The following is a 21,761-nucleotide window of genomic DNA, read 5'->3' as shown; positions in this document are numbered from 1 at the left end:
AGATGAGTTTTTGGGGTCTCCAGTCTCATTCAATATAAACACAGTAGCCCAAGGAGTTTTTTTTTATTTTCTCAAGGATGTCAGAAGTGTTTGTACTCTCCTGCATCTCCAGTTTTTAGACAAAGTTGGACTGTGCAGGGAAACGGTCAAGGGCGCCATACACTGAATTCTGCAAGAACGCAATGATGAGCACAAAGTCTCTTAAGAAATAAAACGTGTCAGAGCAGAAGACTTCATCGCACAACACTGAGTACGTTCCTCTGTCTGAACGTGTGTGTCTGTGTGTGTGTGGCGTCGACCAAGTGTCTGGTCCTGTACACTGGGGACCGACAATAGATCAATACAGATATGGATTGACTGACAGGTCCGCATCGACACGGGACTAACGGATAGAGACGCTCCTAATCTGAGCTCCTCCTCTCCGGCCCTCTCAATCAAACGGACCTTAGAACGTCTCTCTGACTCGATCTTAGAGAGCCGCGGCGAAAAAAGACCCCGACACATATTTCATCACGTATTGATCACCGTAGAGAGCAGAAGAGAAGATGAATTATCAGGGCGAAAGGCGTTTCCCCAAATTCAGATCGCAGCGCGCGCTGCAAAAAACAATTTCATTACCGAGGAAAGACCGGCTCTTTTGTTTCTCTGTCAACATGTGACAGGCGGCACATAGTATGATAATCAGCAGGCGCCACCCACTCTTGCTTAAGTGCTAATTAGGCCTTGTATAATGAAGTAGCAAAGTAGGCTGTCACTCAGAACTACTAAGAGAAATAAAAGGGGTGCAGTTAGTTTAGTCAAAAGGCCTTTATGCCTGGGAGGAGCTGAGTCATCGAGGCCATCGGGGTTAGGTTTGGTTCGGGAGCTGGAGGGTGTTTTCTGTCATCGTTTTATGTACTGGATGATAATTATTGCTGTTTTCTCTTATCTAAAACGCCTTTCGCTACCAACTCCCTTTCAAAAAAACCCACTTGATCCTCAGGCAGACGTGTCCCGTTCCTGCAGTTTCCCCTCCGTGTTGATTCCATCCCCCTCTCAGCCCAGCCGCTCTCCTTTTTCTCGACCTGCTCACTTCCTGTTCCTCTCTTCCACCCCGACCTCTAACCATCAATTCATCGCATTCCTCCGCGGGAAAACAAAAAAAGAAAAACGGCCACGCTAATGAATACGTTCTTGCCTGTCACTCACGCGCGAGAAGGAAAAACACTATGCAAACACACATCCGTGCAGCTCCTTCAGTGCTGCTCTCACACAGCAGGATATTATCATCATTTTTAGGCGGCGGATCAAAGACACATTTGAATTGTGTGTGTGTGTGTGTGTGTTTCTCCCTCTCTCACTGTCCACCTCCATCTGTCTGTCTTTTGATGTCTATGAAAACACAGGTATTTATCCATTATTCATGGTGACTCCTTGTGTGAATTTTTGTATCACAGAGGCAAAGAGGGTGGGTTTGTATCTGTGTGTGTGTGTGTGTGTGTGTGTGTCCGCCAAGGAGCGCCGAAACCCATCATCGAATTGTGCGACTGCCAAAACCCAGCAGAGTGGAGGAGACATGGAGGTGGCTCTGCTTTTCAAAAAATTTAAAAAAAATTTAAAAATCATCATTCAGATTTTTCTTTTATAGGAAGGTTTTAAAAAAAAAAATGCTAGTTCCAATACTTAAAGGGAAATCTAGTGAGCATGTTCACAATTCACCATTAAATGTTTGTTCAAAAAAATAAAATAACACTGAGCAGTGGCGTACCCAGGATGTTTGAGGGTCAGGGGCAAAAAATAAATAAGAAGGGCACCACATGTATGGGGGGGGTCTATCAGTGACACTGAGCTTGTGCAGTTAGCTGTCATTGTGTTATTAAAACACATGCAGTAATCAATTAAACCCAACACACATGTTGACTCGTCTGTGTCTGCTCAACTAACCCCATCCCCCCCCCCCAAAAAAAACCCCCCAAACTTTTTTCTAACCCTTATCTTAACCACTGACCCGCAAATCAGCTTTTTCGGCCCAACTGGGGGGGACGCAGTTTTTTTCGTCTCAAGCGCTCCCCAAATAACAGGTTTGGAATTCGTCCCCAAAAGCAGTCCATGTATAAAACACACCCACCCAACACGCGCACCCAACATCCAATCAACTCCAACATGAAAAAGACTCAAAAAAAAAAAACTTACTTAAACGTTCAAAGCGTTCAGAAAAACTTTAATCAGGCCAATTAGTGGCATTTTTGAAAGTATGCACAGTTGGCTTTGAGGCATCGAGTCATTGGAGGGGAATATCTTCAGATTTCTAAATGCAATTTAAGACAAACAGCGAGCGGCACAGCGGAGGGGTGGCTGGAGAGAAGAAAGGCGCTAAAGGAGAAGTTTACGATAATGATTTAATGAAGAGTTTACGGGACTGTAAATAAACACTCGGGGTGAAATGACTTTATCTCCGCAGGACTTCATCATATAGAGCGGATGAAAATAGGCTCTCGCGGTAAATGTAAAGCAGGGTGAAAAAAAAAAAAAAAAGAGTAAGATATGAAAGTGCACACATGAGTCTGCAGGTGGTTAAAGGACGAACATTGAAGAAACCGAGAAAACATGAAGAGAGAAAACAGAGCTGGGCAGTCTAACGCTGATTTAGAGTCAAAGGAAGCGCTTAAAGACACTTTCTTCTCTCCTCCCGCCATGTCTCTGAAACCGAAACGCGAAAGAGAGAAAACTTCAGTGTCAACCTGCTCTCCCCACCTACAACCGCGGGCTATTGTTTGCTATTCTTTCCTTCCTCGTGCGCTGAATTATGCATAGGACCGGTGCCTGCCTCTAAACCCCAGATCACACAGCTCAATCTGACACATGAGAAAAACAGGTGCGCACGAGCTCTCTATCAACAGACACACACACACACACACACACACACACACACACACACACACACACACACACTTCACAATCACCTGAAGGCTCAAATATAAAAGTGATACACCAGGTTAAGGTGCGTGTTTCCACCTGTGCAGATTAAAAGAAATGGGCTGGGACTTTATGTGGCAGACAAGCCGGGGATGCGGGAAGTCAGCCACAGCTGGAGGCGCAGAGGGATTGGTCTGTGTGACGACGACATCGTGCGTGACATTCATTGTTTTTGGTATTAATTCGAATGGCCAGGATTGACATCGTTATCAGTTCATTTGAGAACCTTTTTGCTGCACAGCCCCCGCAAAGCAGCAACCGCAGTCAACAAGAGCTAGGAGACGGCGAGGGAGAGAACTTCGCCAGACTCTCTTAGAAAATCGCTCAATTTTGCGAGCAGCTGAGTTCGGAGTAACTTTAAAAACTTTGCGTAACACTGTCTACGACAAATTCGTTATCACTTGGGCCTTCTTGTAAATTCGGCATACGTCACACATTAAGTTCTTTCCGTCTTTGTGTCCGAAGTCAGACGTGATCACAGGCTGATGCCAGGTGTGACCTGTCGAGCCGTCCGGTGATTATTAGATCGCCAAAGATCACGCATGTTAATTCCCTGGATCAACTGCGTCATAGTTCATAAAAACCCAGCGGAGTGAGGATACAGATGTTTCATTCAGGAGAAGAGTGTATATAATGAGGATCTTCTTGTTTGTCACTGTTGTAGTTTAGACACTTGATTAATAAACCACAGAATTGTAAAGAAGTTTCAGGATTCATTATCTGTGAGACATTTTGCATCCTGTAGACACTTCTGTTCATATTTTTACATTCCCTCTTTCTCTGCCTATACATACATAAGTACATATACTGCACAGGCACCACTTCAATAAACAGACACATGAGCATACATGGCAACAACAACCAGTTGGCAGTGTTGGTTTTGTTGCTGCATTTGAGAGGAAGAAATCGATACCGAGTGCCATCTGAAATGGATTGTGGACACACACACACACACTCGCGCAAAGAAACACACACAATTGCACAATGATTTTCACAAGTAATATAGAAGAGGTGATGGCCCCGCGGGCAATAAGCCTCTCGGGCTCCGCCGCGGAAGTACACGACAGACGATTTCAAAGCCTCATCATAAAGCCGAAATCACACGGGCGGACACGCTGATAGGCACTCGTCACCGAGATATATACGACTCCTGATAAGATCCAGCATGAAAGCCTCGCCGTACACATACCAATCACCGATACGGATAATGGTCTATATCTTCAAAGGGATGCCGCGATGAGAGCGAAAACAGTGAGGCTTTGAGGAAGTGCAATAGATGGCAAACAGGAGGCGCGCATATTTAGGTTTTTATAGACTCTGATTTTGTTGAGACTGCGGGTACATTTCACATGGCTCCAGACAACAAAGTGAAAGTTCTGCTGCTTTTCATGTTATTTGAATAATTTAAAGACACAAAAAGAAAAAGAAATCAAAAACTTTAATCATTTTATTAAGCCAGCATAACCAGTGAGTTCTTTTCGGTTTAAAGAAAATTACGAGATAAAAATTTGACACTAGAGATTTCAGTGTTTTATAACAGTTCTGTCCCACTTTTGTGTTGTTTTGAATTCTGGGTTTGAGTTCATGTGTCAATCTATCTTCTGTTCGGTACTGTTCAGACCCTCAGAACCAGTTCCGCAGACACACACTGGAGGTGATGTGGCAGCCTCTACGCTCTTGGTCTCTGTGGCAGGTAGATCTATGAATAGGCTTTGGCACAAAATGGCAGCTGTAGGCTCCATGTGTACGGAGGCAGCTCAGGTGCAACTGGCATCTGTGTGCCGTTATCAAAGGAGACAGGCAGAGGAGCTGCTCTCCCCAGGGCCGACGGGCTGAACATCTCGCAGTCGTTCTTACTTTCCTCCTCTTTCTCTGGAAACTCTCTCTCTCTCTCTCCCTCAATGTCTCTCCATCTCCTTATCTCTCCCTCACTTCCCCAGCCCAGCTCCAGCTCTGTCTCCATCCCTGCTCTCAGGGGAATCTGCTGTTCCCCACAGGCCTGTTTGTGCCTCTGCTGAGATGACATCCATCTTGTCGGGAGGGGGGGGTTTCATTGTTCTACTTCTTCGCCGTCCCCGCCACGCGTGGAACTTATTACGCGCTCCCGTGTGCCTACGCATATTAAAGAGTGAGTGACTGCACGGGTGTTAGGGACGGAGAGACGAGATTTTAGAGTGTGTCAGCTGTAAGTCGTAGGACGGTGTGATTGAGAGAGCCGTATCTGACAGGCCCGTTCAGATTCAAAGGGTTAATGGGAAGCCATCGTCGTTCCCTCCGGGCACAGCACCACGGGCTTCTACCCCGGGGTTAAACTGAAAGTGAAGTGCATCGATTTATGTGACTGACAGCAGACGAGCGGGAACATTGTGTTTTCTTTTGGTTTGGCTGTCCCTGGGGCTTTTTAGACACCTACCGCCACGAGCATTTCTCTCAGCGGTATCCAAAATCCCAGCGGAGCGTGCATTTGCACAAGCGCCACTTTAATAAAGTCATCAAAGTTTGAAGTAGTTGTGTGGGTTTTTCGTATATTTTCACTGTCTTTAACTTCACAATGACGTGAGGCTACATACTAAACTTTTCATCAATGCAAAAAGCAGTAAATGGAACCGATTGAAATATCCCGCTGACGGACGTTTGACTATCTGAAGTCAGAATCCCCTGATGGAGGCATTCGAATATCGTTTGTGTGGAGGAATCCTGTAGCAACTCAACTAAAAGCACAGAAGAGATTTTCAGCAGCTCTTTGATGCAAGAAAAAGGCGAGATATTGGAGAGTTACATTGAGCCGCTGCAATAAGATCACTGAGAATGAAAAGAAATCTCGCGTAAATCCCTGATCTAAATTTAAAAGAATGACACAACCTAAGTGAATCGTTTCGCCATGAGATCTAAATAAGTTCTAACGGGTTCTAAAGTAAGCCTACGCACATAAACATCTCCAAAGATTTTATATTCATTATTCACTACTTGGATTGAATTAATAAAGACATAGCGAACTGAAAAATTATAGATGTAGCCTCCGGGTCTGCAAAGTGAATCCAATGCAGAAGGGCCTTAAAGGAGAGCTTTTAGACTCATAAATGAGCTGAATAAACTCCCAAAATGTCAAGAAAGATGGTACACTTACATCTCTTTTCGCCGTTCTCTCAAACTGGACAAAAACTAAATAAAACTCACCAGAACGGTCTTGGTTTGTCGTTCCACAATCATTCTGGTTTGTTCAAAACAAAGCCTCAATTCATTAAGTAAGATTGGGTCTTTTCTCCTGATCGGAGTTGCTGTAAATCACCTCCGTTCTTTATCACCTGCCATCTAACGGACCGTCAGGAGATCTGGCCATGTTCGCTCTCAGGCTGCTAAACTGGTCCGAGGTCAAGGTTCAGACAAACTCCACTGGCTAATCCATGAGCCATGAGCTAATTAGCTAACAGTAGCTAGCTACAGCCAAGGATAGCTAGCAAAGAGCAGCAGTTGTCAAGTTAGCCAAGTGATGTGCTGCCCCCTATGTTTTTTTTTGAGCTACTATCTTCCAAGTTGATGGATTCTTTCCAAGTCCATCCAAGTTTGTTGGTTCAGATGTTTCTGTGTAATCCTGCTGACAAACTGACAATCAAATGGAAGGACGGAGTAAAGAAGCGATAATTCAGTGCCTGAAAAGTGGAGCCAATGCAGAAGGGTCTTAAACCTGCATTATTTTTAATGGCCATTAGGCGGCAACTTCTGTGGTTTCAAAAATACGTCCAATAGTAGGGACTCTTATGAGAAAATGGCCCCACTTCTAACTTCAATCATTACCTCACTAAACAGTTTCCTGAGGAGTTTATGATTGCAAGTCTCAAATTCTGGTCTCATTTAGAGTAAACTAGACAATAAACAGGGTGTGGCTGTCACCACAGCATATTCTCAGGCTCCAATCAGGATATCCTCCCCAGCTCCATCCAAGATGGGGACAGCTGTAATGCCAAACTCGAGGCTCCAAACAGTCATCCTCAAACCAGTGGGTGAAGTAGCTTTACACTTTCGTCAGTCCAAAACTATTCCGTTCAAATGTTCCACATCTTTATTCCGCCCTTCACCAGGTGGTTATACGTGCATGCATGTGATTGCATCCTAATCTAACGATGTTGTACAGAAGAGCAGCTACCCCCACCCAGGTCTCACTATCTCGCAGCGAGTCTTGCTGTTTTAATCTGCGGCTATCAGCCCGCCTCAGCAGCGGGGCGCTATCTGGCAACCTGTCCCCGCTCAACACTCAGTCTAATCTGCCCTATCAGCATCCAGCCACCTGGACGCCCTCGTCCCAAATACACATCCATACACACAATTATTCTGCTCTGCAGCAAATAACCAAAGTAGGAACGTACTGTAAGAAAGAGCAACAGGGATAATGATATTATTTGGGATCCTGCTTCAGAGGCGGGGTGACCAGATGCTGTCAGAGAGCAGAGCCATTACCATTCATGTCAGTAAAGCAAGGCAAACGGGAGGTGAGGTGTTTGGAGTCTTGTCTGAGCGTAACACAAGGACAAAATTTGGGATGTTGTTGTCTGTTAGAGGGAGGAATGGTGCGGGGAAGACACCTCGAGAGGACACATTTCCATCTAAACTACAAGATTACATGTCGCAGGGACTGATCCGCCGCGCTGCGTGCATGTGTGTGCGTGTCTGAGAGTGTGTGTGACAGAGAGAGAGAGAGAGGGAGAGCACGCCTCAGTGATGGAATGATTAAATGTGTCAGTCAGCAGGTGGGCGTGCGAGAGAAAGCACAGAACAGCGAGCGAATGAGCGAGCGGGACAAAGAGTCTCCGTCTGTGCGATGCATTCAAAAAGGGCCTGATCAACATAATCCAGCTGTGCAAAAAAAAATACACCAGGTCCTGAATATGAGCTAACAATGAAGATGTGAAACATTCCTGCACATGACGGATAATAAGATGGCATATAGGATGTTTGTCGGGTGAGATTAGAGGATGGTTTTAAGACAAAGGACCCGCTGAACGCCCGAAAACCACCTTTAACCTGTTGGCTCGGCCAGGAAATCTGTCAAATCTGGCATCCCACAACCCCATCAGGGAGAGAACGACTTGGCCCTACTTGCTTAAACTGCTCTTGACAGCTGCACACTGACTGACTCAGAACACTCTCCGGGCCCAGTGTGCTTCGGCCTAAAGGCAGAGGCATTGGTCTGTTCGCGACATGTCCGTCAAGCCAGACAGCCTCAGCCTGAAGCCTCAAACAAATAAAAACAACAGTCACACACACAGGAACACATGCGCAAACACACACACAGTGGCTGACCAAATCGTGCTGCAGGGGTTTTGGCTAAGAAGGTGTAGAAAAAAAAACACTATCTGCCCCGGCAGACTTGCAAAGGAGAGCGGATGCGTGCACACGTACGCTCACATCTCTGCATCCTCTTTCAGGTTTCGGTGCGAGTGCAAATTCAAGGCAAGTGCGAGCCAAACATGCGGAGAGAGGAGGCGATCTTATAAAAGTGTGTTGTGGGTTCGGAGAATAAAGCGCCGGAGGGGGTGCTTAGATGGTTTTACTTAAAGGATAAGTTCACCCAAAAAGGAGGATTCAGTCATGATCTGCTCCCCCCCTCCGCGCTGATAGAAAGCCAATGAAGTTTTGCAGTCCACAAAACATCCCCTCCGCGGAGCTCGTCAGGCGTGAGCCCAGAGATCCCCAAATCGACTTAAAAAAAGACATTATTCAAGAGGTTTAAAGCAAAAACCTTCACTGTAGCTGCTGTACAAGGGTGCGTCGCGGGTTTAAATAGTATCCCTTCAAATCAATTCGGGATCCTAAAGCTTCCCGAGAAGCTGGACGAGCTCTGTGTGCCACTTCATGCTCTATTCCATTGTTCTCTTAACATTTTAAAAACTAGTCCCCATCTTCTTCAGTCGTCTGGGAGAAGGCTGCAGCACTGTCACATCATATTTTTTGAGCTGAACATATATTTTATATGTCAAATCTAAATGTGTAAACTAGTTTAATATAACTGTCTAATGGTCAAGAGAGGCTTTGGGAGTGATGGAATACATGTAACCGTATTATATAATTGAGATAGAATAAATATTTAACTGTATTCTGTTTACGTTGCGGCAAAAGAGATGCAATCAGATTACAGATGAATTCAGTACAAAAAAAGGGGGGTTTACAAACAGGACTGCAATTTAAAAAGACAGAATGATATTCAACTGTGTATTCTGACAGAGTGTATTGATATTCCTTTTTCTATTTGCACATGTTGGTATGTGTGCATGGTAATCGAAAAAGCAATGGAAAGTAATCCGGCTACATTTCTTCATTATTGTGATACTTGCGTTAAGTTACTGACGGCATTTTTAATTTTTATCAGGTCAATCGTAAACCCTCCCAACACGAGAAATAAAAACATCTAGAGGACGTCCGCAGATGTAAAAGAAAATAAGAACTTTAAATATTAAAACAAAAATGCACCATGTTTTTAGGTTTTTACTGAGATTGAAAGCGAAAAATTTTAAAAAGTCGTGCACAAAGAAAAGTAGGAGCTGTATCTATGATTGAAGATGATGTAAAAGTGTCAGAGTGAATGAAGAGATGTATCTGCGTGTGTGTGTGTGTGTGTGCATCGCCGGTCTGATGAGCTGAACTGTCTGTCTCCCACCTACTGCTTTATCAGAGCCCGCTGTCATTCAGACAGACAGCTGCATCTCCTCTCTCTCTCTCCGGCACAGCGGGACGCCGACAACCTCCCCTCGCCTCCAGCAACGTGCGAAAAAAAAAAAAAAAGATGGCACGCAAACAACAGCCCCGGCTGGCTCGGCGGAGGCACGAACGAGACCTCACAAGGCATTAGACGGAGGAAATGAGAGAGCGGTTTTGAAGTTTGAACTTTTTCCTTTTGCAACGTTTCAAGTTGGCGTGCTCACCCGTTTTCGCCCCCCTCCCCCTCCACTCCTGAGAAAGACGTGCATCAAATACGAGCCCTCGAGCCTCGTGTAAAATACTCTGATTGCGAAGGATAGCATCGCGAGCGTGTCATCAACTACCTGCGAGCTTTGTTTCTGCTCCGCCACAATTCCCCGAACAACAAGAAACGGCCTGTAAAATCCACACGCAGAGCACACACACTAAAGACCCTGAGAGCGCCTCTTCATAGACTCCAATTATAAGCCAAGAGGCAGGCAATTAAAATTCCCATCACAGGGTGAAAAAGCGTCTTAAGTGGCTGGGCTATAGTCCTGAAAAGTAGCTTGATGACTCTATTCATTTGGTGCCCGCTGAAGCCTCACCTTCCCCATCACTTCTAATTAAGGAGGCAGAATAAGGATCCAAACGCCTCCAACACAGAGGGGCTGGAGAGGGGAGAGACGACGGAGAGGTGTGAAAGTGGAGGGGAAAAAAGAAAAAGGAAAATGGCTACTGGAGGCTAAACGACAGAGATGCAGACGAGCGCTCAATCAGCGGAGGGAGAGGAAAAAAACAAACAAACATTACCTGAGAGTGATGATTGAGCGGCGGTGTGATCCCGCGTTAATTCAGACTTGCAAATATTCGACTTGTCGAAAGTGGAACGTGGACGGAGGAAATCGTGAGAGGTGCTACGTCAGCTCTGTCGCTCCGTTTACGCTCTTTTGTTTTCATTTAAACATGCGATATTCTACTGACATCACACGAAATGATACTCCAGCCAGTTATATTAAGTTTTGTCACTTTACATTAATAAATAATAAAGGTTCCTTCTAGCGCCACGCCCCTTTTTTGGCCAATCGGCATGCAAAGACATACTTTTTTGGGGACTTTACATGGACTTCAGTTTATTTCCTGACCCCTAACCCTACATGTCTAATCCAAACCCTAACCCTGGCCAGGCCCAAACCCTACACTGTGAACTTTAAAAGTCAGGAACTGACGACCTCAGAATTACCAAGTAACGCTATGCAAACGATAACATTTAATTTCTGTGAACTAAAAAGTTTTAACAACTTAACAACTATTAGTCTACTTTACTTGGTAACTTTCGAGGTATACCTCAAAATCTGACTTTACAGTGTAACCTCAGCCACTGACCCACAGATCTCCGTTTTACAAATGGTCTTGAAATCAGTCTCAAGTCTGGTTTGTGTCCCCAAATGTGGCACCCACACTTTACATCTATATCAATTTTGGGCCAAAAACGTGACCGTCAAAAGTGACCCGATTGCCGCCAACAGCTACATTTAATAAGCTTACGAAATACAAGATTCTAGCAGTGGATCCAAACCTTTTCAGGCTTGTTGTCATCTTTCCAGATGCCTGGGAGCTGATCACAATTTAAAAAACAGACTTCTAAAGCTCTCAGACACCTTTTTTTAAGTAACTGCTCGAGGCCCAAAGCGTTGATCCTCAGCGATATGTCACAAAAAAAAGAATTTTCCCCAAAAATGAATACATATTTGTGCCCCCGAGAACTTTTTCTCCTTTTATATATATATTGTCGATTGATGTGATAATATAATAATAGAGTCGGTACTTCAGTCATTTTTTGAGTACATTCAGCAGACTGTGCTTTTTAAATGCGTGACCTTTACTAAACCAGAGGAATAGAGTCATTTCTCGCCGTGCTTTTGACACTTTTACTTGAGTAAATGATCCGTGAGCTTCCTCCACCAGTCAAACCAGAATTTTAACCACATTCCCTCCGCTTTCTGCCTCCCTTAACTAAAGTGCGTTAAACTATATACGCCGCACCGCTTGTCTCACTTTTCCCCGCTTGCGCTCCGTCTTCATGTTCTGCTTCTCTTCCTTCCTTCTCATCTCGAGACCTTCCTGCCCTCCTCTCACCTCCACGCACAAGAACTCGTAAACCCGTTCCCTGCGCAGTTTTTTTCTTAATTTTTTTCCGGGCCGCTTGTTTAAAAGTATCAGAAAGCTCCATCGCTTTAGACGACAGAAAAATGTTTCTCCTGCGTGCCCGCCATTTTGAAGCAGCGTGAGGCTTCCCTGGCTCACAATGCCTCACCTCTCCCCGTTCCCCGCCCCGTTCTTTACTCATCCCTCTCTCCTCTCCTCCCTTTTATGCACCCATCTCTCGGGCAAATGTAACTCCGCGGGGACCAGCCATCTAAAGCCCGGCCCGTAATCCTCTCAGGATATTGAAATGCCAATCCGTCCTCCTCCCTGACCCGCACCTCCGCCCCCGTCTCCGCAGCCTCCCCACCTCCCATCTTCCCCCCACCCCTCGCCTCAGCTAAAGCGCTTTGGATGTACCACTGGGGGCCGAGACATTCAACCCAAGTGTGTTTTGAACACACACGCACACACACACACACACACACACACAAACAGTGAACAATTCAGAGGCAAGATGTCATTATCGCATCTTTTTCTTGTACATACACAAATCAAGCGTGAAGCGGTGCGGCACGCGAGCATAAAGCGCACACGTGTAAATGCGTGTATGGCCTGGTTCACACACACACATAGACACACACACACACACAAACACACACACATATGCATGTCTTATCCACAGCTGGATAAGGGGCCCCATGAGCCCAGGGCAAAAATGATCCCCCCATTTACCCCAGCCCCATGCCCCCATCTCCTCACGCAAACCCCAGGCCTGTTTTCTATCCCCCCACCCTCTCTCTCTCTCTTTCCTTTTATCCATCCACCCATCCATGACACACCGTGCAAAACTCCCCCCTTTTCCCCCTCGGTGGCCTGGAGAGTTCTGATAAAAAAAATAAATAATATTTTTTTTTTTTTTAAAAAACCCGTTCGTCTGGGAGAAAAAATCCACTTCTCTTTCCACGGTTCATGTGCAAGAATCCAGCTCCAGGAGACGCTTTTAAGGAAATTCATTTGGTTTTAATGTCGCTCGATTGAAAAATTCAGTTTTCAGTATTCACCCACTAAGAAAATTCAATCTTAGTCTGTGCATGAATCTCAGCTCGACCCCCTCGGTGTCTGTGTGTGTGTGTGGTTCGGGCTTTTTGGCCGTAATAAAACATCCCTGAGCACCTTTTTTTTTTTTTTTATACCCCAATCTCAGACCATGCCCTTAAATCCTCGGGCTTTTCTTGGCCCCTCAGCTGCCAGCTAAGCCATACCCCCTGCTGCTAACAAGCTTACTGCGCCCGGAAAAAAACAAATATGGTACAGTCGGAGAGGATGGGGAGCGAGGGAAAGAGTTGAAGCAGAGAGGATAGAGAGCGGAGCAGGAGAGGTGAGGAGGAAGAGGGCAGCGGAGATTATGTCGAGGCGAAAGGCGTCGAGAGAAGGAGAAGATAGCGGGGGGAGAGTGGTCGGGGATGGAGAGGCAGGAGGAGGAGGAAGGAGGAAGGAGAGAAATTACCATCTAAGAATAGTGAGTTTATGGGGAGAGCAGGAAAGGATGAAGGTGGGGGGAAATGAGGGAGGAAATGGAGGGTAAAAAAAGAAGAGATCGGGATGAGGGCCGGGGAGGAGGAGGAGGGGAGGGAAAAAAGAAGAAAAGTAATAAAGAGATGATGAGGTGGCGAGAGAGAAAGCTAGAGAGTGTGTGTGTGCTGCTATGTGTTAGCTTTGCTCCAAATCCCCGCTGCAGTATTCATAAAGGTCAGTGAGTTTTGATGGTGTAAAGTCTCGGTGTGGGGTTGCACACACACGAATGTACGGACACAAAGTTGAGGCCTGCGCAAGAAAAAAAAAACAACTTTTTCTTCTTTTTTTTTTTATCGATTCCGTCACCTGACCCCGATTTCTTTCTGACAATTACACCGCCCGCTCCCCCTACATGAAAGATATGTTGCGCGTATCCTGTAGCGCACGCGTAGTCCTTGCGGGTTTAGCTTGAGGCCGTGATGCTAAAAGCGGAGGGGAAACATTATGTTCGAGCCGTCTGATATGATGTTAACGGGCCGGATGTTGAGTCAGTCTGGCATTTTATTTACTTACTTTTCAAAATGTTTTTCCATCTAACGGACTGCATCTCTAGTCGGAAATACAACCAAGAAACAGAGCGATAAAGAGGTTGGCACGTGAAAGAGGGTGAGAGTAACTGAAGTGAAATTTAAAGGGCAACTCCGCCAATTTCAACACACTGAAGTGTGCTTAGAGGTCTTGGGGTGTACGACTGCACAGTAATAATAATAATAAAAAAAAAGCAATGTAAAGCCTTTAGCGGCTCCAGAGGAAGCTGCGTGTAACCCAAGTTGCACTGTGGGTAATGTATGCAACATAAAAGATGCAACAACGACATACTGTTAAGTGACATCGCCGGAGGCAATGTGTCCGATTACATGCAGCTTTCCTCTGAGGCCACAAAAGGCTTTGCACTATTTTTTTTTCTTTAACGTAAGCAGTAGTACTCCACAAGACCTGCAAACACACATTAAAGTAAAATTGGTGTAGTTGCCCTTTAAATGTCAATTATTGCTTTAAATTAAAGATAATGACTTTACATTTTTACCAAGTTTTTTCGGAAGTTTAAATGCACAGTATGTCATTTCTGACTGATGACGTCAGCGTGGGATCATGGGAGTGTCGACGTCCTTGTTAAGCAACCAACCGCCAACCAGACGTGACTCGGCGGAAATGTTAACAGACGAGGTAAAAAGTTTTATTCACGTTTTGTTCAATCAGGTTAGCCACCTTCCCTCCTCACGTATCATCTGATGTTCCCCTTGGAAGTCGTAGCAACAACCAACCAAATCAAACCTTCATTCATCAAACCTTCATTCTAATGCAAAAATGTTACATATTCCATCTTAAATCCATCTCAAGTTTGACCTGATAAAACACCTCCCACGCCTGATACGACCGAGCAGATTGTCCGACTCCTCCTGTACTTGTTGCATCTTGAGCTGTTCCAACAAGTGAATTTCCCCGCTGTGGAATAAATAAAGTCCGCCTGATCTAATTCCTCGCGCGACTGCTGACATTCACCGAACCCAAAGCCACTTGACCCCCTGAGGACGGCCATACATCGAGGATAGCCGGCATGAGGGGTTTAGGGGGGGGATCTTTGGTTGGTTAGCTGCTGATCTGGACCATGCTCTGCTGGTCGTGTGTGTAAAGCCGAGGTCTGGTCCGAAGCCTGGAGCGTCAGGAGAGGTGAGACACGTGAGACACGCGGGACATAATTCTAAAGCACATTTCAAAATCAAATACCATTTTCAAAAGCTCTTTCTCTCTCTCACACACACACACACAGTCAGGCAGCATTAAGCACCCCGCACCAAATGTCAGTCTAAATCCTCCCTGACACACAAAGTCTTCTGAAAACCCCTTGCAAACACACTCTGCTAACCCCTTGTCCAATCCCTCTGGATGACACGGTTAGCGGGACAGCTCACACCCTAATACCCCATAATAACCCCGAATCAACGCCATGGCAACTGCTGACGAGACAGACGGACAGGGACGAGGAGATAAAAGGGAGAAAGGTTGAAAGAAAGGTTGAAAGAACCGTTGCGGCGCGGGGAAACTAATCACCTCAGGGTTTGTCCTTTTTTCTGATGTAGCGTCCCATACCTTGTAGCTCGGGGGTTACTGGCCAGCGGCTCTTACTTAGCCCTCCAATAAAGAAGCAGACGGAACACAATCTACCCGGCAGGAGAAAGCACTCAAAGATTCAAGATGGAGAAATGAATAAAGCGCGGATTCGAAGGAGGGCAGTGACTGGTGAAGAAGGTTGAGTAATTAGCGAACAAAGGGTTGTGGTTGTTTCTCAGGATGTCACAACTCAGAAGGGGGTCAAAGTGACAGCGAACACTTAATTTAATTTGTCAGGTGGTTAGAAATTCAACTAAAGTAACTTGACCATGCGGTTTTGTGTCTGCTGGATGCATAAGAAGGAAAATATTAGCTGAAAAGTTTGCCAGAGCAACTCCTAGCATTCACAGCCTGTGTTTCTGAGCCTGTTTTTCACTTTTCTGCCCTCTAATGGTCAAATATTGCGTAAAGGTGCAACATGTACGCTAAGAATTTTTGTTTAAAAGCATAAAAAAATTTCCTGTTAGCATGCCGACCAGCTAGCCCTGGTCCGTCTCGTTACAAAGCTCCTGCTCAAGCGATGTAAACACCAACACCCTGGCGCTTCCAGCTTTGAGTCGGGACTGCTAGCTGCACGGCTAACTGAGCTAACTAGCTGATTGTGGCTACAGTAGGCAGCAGTTAGCGGTGACTCCCTGTTCCTCATTTGTTTTGAGTATGAATTCGACAACATTTACATTTGGGGTTCAGGGGTTCAAAGTGCCCAAGGACACCTTGACATGCAGACCAGGGGACTCGAACCAGTGAGCTTCCGTTAACAAGATGCTGGCTCTACCCCCTGAGCCACAGGCGCCCCAGGCCGCCAGTTCTTACATACTGCACCTTTAAAATAGAAATATCATTAGTGGAAGTCAGACATGCTGAGTGGAAAAAAACTGAACTAATGTTTTTGCAAAAACAAGATTGCTTTTCTAGGAAAATGCTGCGGTTTTAACCCAGCGAAATGAGATGAGGCGGTGCATACGTAGCACGTAAAGCTGTAGCCTTTAGCCTCTTAGTCACCCCGCGCGGTCCACACGTCCAGATGTTACACTTACATAACATTTACAGTTGGTCAACAAGATAATCTGGGCCACTAAGAAGCAAACACACTCATTAAAAAATCCCCCCTTCAGCAATCTTCTTAACCCTTCTGTGTCCGCACCATCATGTTCCCCACTCATGAACAGATGAACTAAATCATGCATGGTTCCTTCCTCGATGAGAGTTCTTCTTCTATCAAAAGCAAACTATTAGAGCTCACCTGACACCAGCCACAGACCCATATGGAGTGCAGCTGCCATCCAAGCACCCACATATGACTAACAGTTCTCCATTCATTATGCAGCATATTTCTTCGAGCTAATTTCCAATTAGTGGCAAAAAAAAACAAAAACACTCCATCTTCCTCACTTCCTCATTGTTTCTCCATCGCCTGCCTCCGTGTGCAGCACCTGTCAGTCTCTCCCCGCCTTCACACCGCATTTGCTTCATTATGACTCATGATAATATTTCTTTCGGCGTTTTCACAATTAAAGGATAATCAAACAAATAGGGTAAACAAAGATTTTTCAAAAAATATATATGCACAGTGGGTCTGACACGTAGATGGGTGTGCGGGTTTTTGTTTGTCGGCGTACGAGCCGGAGTGTGTTCCTGTAGGGTTTTTCCTATTAGTCTGTGTGCGTGTGTGTGTGTGTGTGTGTGTGTCTGAGTGTGTTTGGTCTTTTCACACTTGAGCTCCTCCAAATAGTGCCGTCGCGGAGCTGCTTGACAGGGCTACTTGGCAAAGTGCTTTTTTTTCAAGCCCCTGGCTAATGGCCTGCTGAAGACTTGTGCTGATGAAAATGAGATCACCTCCACCGGCGAGACTTTTCTTGCTCTGTCTGCAGCGATGGGTGCACCGTTAGTACGGGGGCGGGGGGCGCTGTGCTGTTATGAGCGTAGCACCTGAATGAAAATCACTGCAGGATGCACATGTGGTTGTGTTTGTGTGCTTGGAGCTGTAATGTTGCTGCATGCGCAAGCGAGTTTGACGGTCACTGTGTGTCCGAGACATTAATCTATTTATCTATGAAAGTACGGATATGCATATACTCTGTGTGTGTGTGTGTGTGTGTGTGTGTGTAGGAACACCTTGCTGAATTGACAATTCTCCCCGCCGATGTTATGAGAAATTAATGAGTTTATGAAACAGAACTTCAGAAGTCAGAGGTTTTTCTACACAGCGAAGGCCGTAGGATTGTGCGGGGCTATGGTTTTAAGTTTCCTTGGTAAACTCATTTAAAAAAGATCACATCCTGTAGCAGTGGAGATAATCTTTTTCCTCACAGCCAGGGATTTAAATGATAACAGCAGCACAATCTATAGCAAAACAGCACAAATATTCATTTCATTGGAAGAGCTTCTTGCTAAATTAACTCGAATTTGCAAGAGAGAGTTCCCTTGAATGTAGCCTACTGTAAGATATTCAAATTGAATACAAATGCGGCGCAGGCCGATTAAAAATTCATTCTCGGCTGACACGTAATGTGGTCTCATGCAAAAAGAGTCTCAGAGACGTCCAAGTGTGCTGGTATGTTTCAGTTGAGCAACATTTTCATGTGCTGTGGCCACATTCTCGCTCGGCTGTTGTATGTTGCCTGCAGACTACTTTTGTTTTAAAATGCAAAAACTCCTTCATGTGTATAACCAAATACACACACACACACACACACACACTCTGCACAAGCGAACTGGGACTCACCGGGCAGGCTTGTTGACACGTTGACCTGCGTGTAGAACCTCTTGTTCGGCAGCAGCTCCGACACCCCGTTCAAGGCCTCCACGGTGAACGTGTAGTTGGTGTTGGGGAGAAGGTTGACCACGGTCACCGTCCTTTCCGTCAGGCCCACCTGCTGGGGCACAAAGCCGACGCTGGCACCGCACGGCTCGCACTGCCTGCCGACACACCTCCTGCAGCCCACGCTGTAGGTCAGATCGGCCCGGCCTCCCGTGTCAGAAGGCGCGGCCCACTCCAAGATCAGCGTGGACTGCTTCAGGGTGTAGACCAGGTCTCGAGGCGGGGAGGGTGGCCCTGGAGAGACAAGAAAGAGTAAAGAAATTGCTTGTTCATGCATTGTTACACCCTTAAAGGTGCCGTAGGGAAGAATTTTGGTTTAAGACATTCAAAGATGAACTAAAAGGAAACTAAACACTTTTGACATCTGTGTATTGTGTTTCCGGGATATCTGTTAAAGTTAGCATCCTAACCAGCTAGCCCCGATCCAGACTTCATCCCAACAGTCGGTAGTTCGATATTGAACAACATCAACAATCCATTAGCTAATACGGCTGCTAGCTCAATGGTTTATGAGCTCGCTAGCTAACGGCTGCGCTTAGCACTTCTTTATACGCTGCCCCCTATGGGCTTGGAGCAGGAATTCAACAAGTGGTCAATTCTTACATATAGCACCTTTAAAGAATGTATTATTCTGGCAGAAATAGAGTTAGGACTGGACTTTCTGTAAGCCTGAACACCAATACTTTTTCAAAACATAGCAACAGCATCATTCACCCTAAAAGATGACCTCCTGGTCTCCACTTGTTGTAATCTGTGACTGTAAATATGAAGCGAGGCGTTTCCTGGAGAAAAAAAAAAAAAAAACGGTTTGTGTAAAACCTCCCCGGATCAATAAAAGCAATAACGCCTTTGCCCATAACACATTACCTGCACGGCTTAAAGAGACAGCTCCAGCACCGCGTTGTTAAAGCTCTTTTCACGTGACGGATGGTCTGAGTGCGCCGGGTGCTGCGGTGTGACTGCAGGGCCTCAGTTTGCACATCATGTATGATAATCTTGGTTGATCCAGGATTTAGTGTTAAGAAATAGGTTTGGTGGCAACCATTGGGGCTGTAATGGGAACGGGCAATTGAAATCGTGGAGTCTATGCGGCATTATTGTGAAGTAGGGATTATCGACGATGCAGACGGAGTGGAGAGGACGTTGTTCTAAGAACCGGCGGCCGTTCATTTCGCTGAAAACCCCCCAAAAACACTCTTTCCAACCCGCGGATTATCAATCAGGCGGTCGACGTTGCCTTTTATCTGAGTGCGTGTGTGTGCGTGCACGAGCATGAATAATACGTTTGTCCATTATGCACTTACGTCAACAGTGCCGCGCAGAACAAATCCTCCACTTACCATCGGTAAATAAAGGTGAGTTGTCATGGAGAAGGCTTTTAACTCTCCTGGAACGTGACTCTGATTTAGAAAATGAGTTGTTTTTTTTAATATTCCAGACGCATCGCAGCAGTCTGAGCCGCCTGTGACAGAGCTGCGTATGTCAAAGTTTGCGGTGAGATAATTATAACGTACGTCTGCATTACGCTTGAATTGTCAAAGCCAAATGAAATCTGCGGGAAAGTTACATCACTCACCGCCCCGAAGCGCAGGGCTTTGGATGCAATTAAAAAAAAAAAACTCAAGCGTTTTAACCACCACATGTGACAAAAGAGCTAAAAGTATACAGTCCAGTATTTAAATCGCTGCGAAATGTCAGGCCGGAGGACTGTATCTCATTACCAAGTCAGTGTCCTGGCTGACCCGTGCCTTTTTTTTCCTGCAGGTCCAATGCGCAGCGAGGCCGAATGGAGCTAAGGTCCATTAAAGGTCATGAATTTTATATGTGTCCCTGTATGTGTGTGCATGTGCTGTGAGATGAATAAGTGAAGGTGTGCTGCCTTGTGCGTGCCATCACACGTCAACCACACACACACACACACACACACACCGCACAGCTGCGTCCTGCTCCCGGACACACGTGGGGCCGCGGAGTTACGTAAGCCCAGGGAGCATTCGCAGTGTGAACACACACACACACACACACACACACACACACACACAGCTGATGCAGACGCAGCTGGGCCCTTTTTTTTTTGGACATCCTTCTCTACTTTGGTGCGTCCTCTGCCTTGCACTCCCTTTTTTCTCTTGAAGTTTCTCTTCTTTGTGCGCAGCTTATTGAAACTTGACCTCTGCAACTCTTTCCCGTCCTTTGCCCTCCTTCAGTCTCCATCTGTTGCCATCTTTTCGGCTCCTTCTCCACCCCCTCCACCCAAGTGACTCTCTGGCTCCCTCATGACTGCTGCTCCAAAACAAACATGTTTCTGATGTTGTTTTTACAATATTTGCCATATAAGCCTAAAAAAACATACTGGCTGGGACAAATACAGGAATGTAATTTTAGGTATTATGTTGGCTAGCAGATTTTAGCCAGCGATGATATCCCCAAGAAAGAGTGCCAGGCTTTGAAGCAATCAACCAGTTGGGTCCAACAATGTAGATGATACGGGTCATTTTATACCCGGGAAGTCGAGCCTTTTTGGATTTATGTGCCGCAGAGCAGCTTTATAGGAAGAGACTGGGCTCAGCCTCCAACACTGTATCTAGTTCTCATCAAAAGACCATGCTTGCCATGTTGTCTCAAGTAGCCTGTATCTGCTAGCTCAAATCGTTTGAACACAAACATGTTAAAGGTGCAACATGTAAGATTCTAGTGGAAATGATTCCAATGACCTAAAATGATCAACTGAATGCAAAGAAAGAACCGTTTCGACTATATGACATCGATATTTTGTGTTGTAGAGACATGCTAGCATAGCATGCTAACCATCTAACCCCCGACTTGTCGTGGTCCAAAGCTCCTGTACTAGCAGTGTGAACACCCAACACGTCACTGGTGCTTCCCTGTCCAGACATCTAGCTTCGAGGCTAACTGAGCTAGCTAGCCCATGGCTGCCACAGTAAGCAGCAGTTAGCACTCAGGTAATATGCTGCCCCTTAGTATGAATTTGACGTGTGTCGCGTTTCTTTTTTACATCCCACCTTTTAATTCGTATCCTGTTCAAATGTATGCCATCCTTAGAATACATTTATATTTCCAGAGGCATTGAAAGATTTTCTGAGGCAAATCCAAACCTCCAAACCTTTGTTTTTTTCCCCCACCATTTCCATTAAGGTCCATGAAAAGTCTGCATGTGTGCGTTTACTTCCTCTGCCAGGAGTTAAAATCGTTATGCTACAACTTCATCCTCCCACTGGGGAGCTCCCACTGTTTTCAAAAACCCATTTACAGGGACACGCATTGACAAACATTATGCATTACTTTAAGATATATTTTTCGTTATAGTTATCATGCTACAGTCACTGCCCTGTCAGCAGTACTTCCACTCTGCCGAACCTGAATAAAAACAAAAAAAAAAGCATTTCCATTGGCTCCTCACTGCCAACAGTGTGCTGTAATGGGATTCTTGTAAATATTCATCGTTTTTAATGGTAAT

At 45.6% G+C, this 21,761-nt stretch overlaps 1 protein-coding gene across 3 annotated transcripts in view; it reads right to left on the bottom strand.

The window, feature by feature from the left end:
• epha10 (EPH receptor A10) overlaps positions 1–21,761 on the bottom strand; it is a 170,953-nt gene that overhangs the window by 36,492 nt on the left and 112,700 nt on the right. For all 3 annotated transcript variants that reach the window (XM_030412556.1, XM_030412557.1, XM_030412558.1), the window contains exon 5: positions 18,188–18,517. In XM_030412556.1, coding sequence (XP_030268416.1) covers positions 18,188–18,517 — 330 coding nt within the window. The remainder of the gene's footprint in view (positions 1–18,187; positions 18,518–21,761) is intronic.

Source organism: Sparus aurata, chromosome 3 (assembly GCF_900880675.1).
Source record: "Sparus aurata chromosome 3, fSpaAur1.1, whole genome shotgun sequence".
Lineage (NCBI taxonomy): Eukaryota > Metazoa > Chordata > Actinopteri > Spariformes > Sparidae > Sparus > Sparus aurata.
The sequence above is the reverse complement of the archived record's forward strand: the minus strand, read 5'-3'. Positions and strand labels throughout refer to the sequence as shown.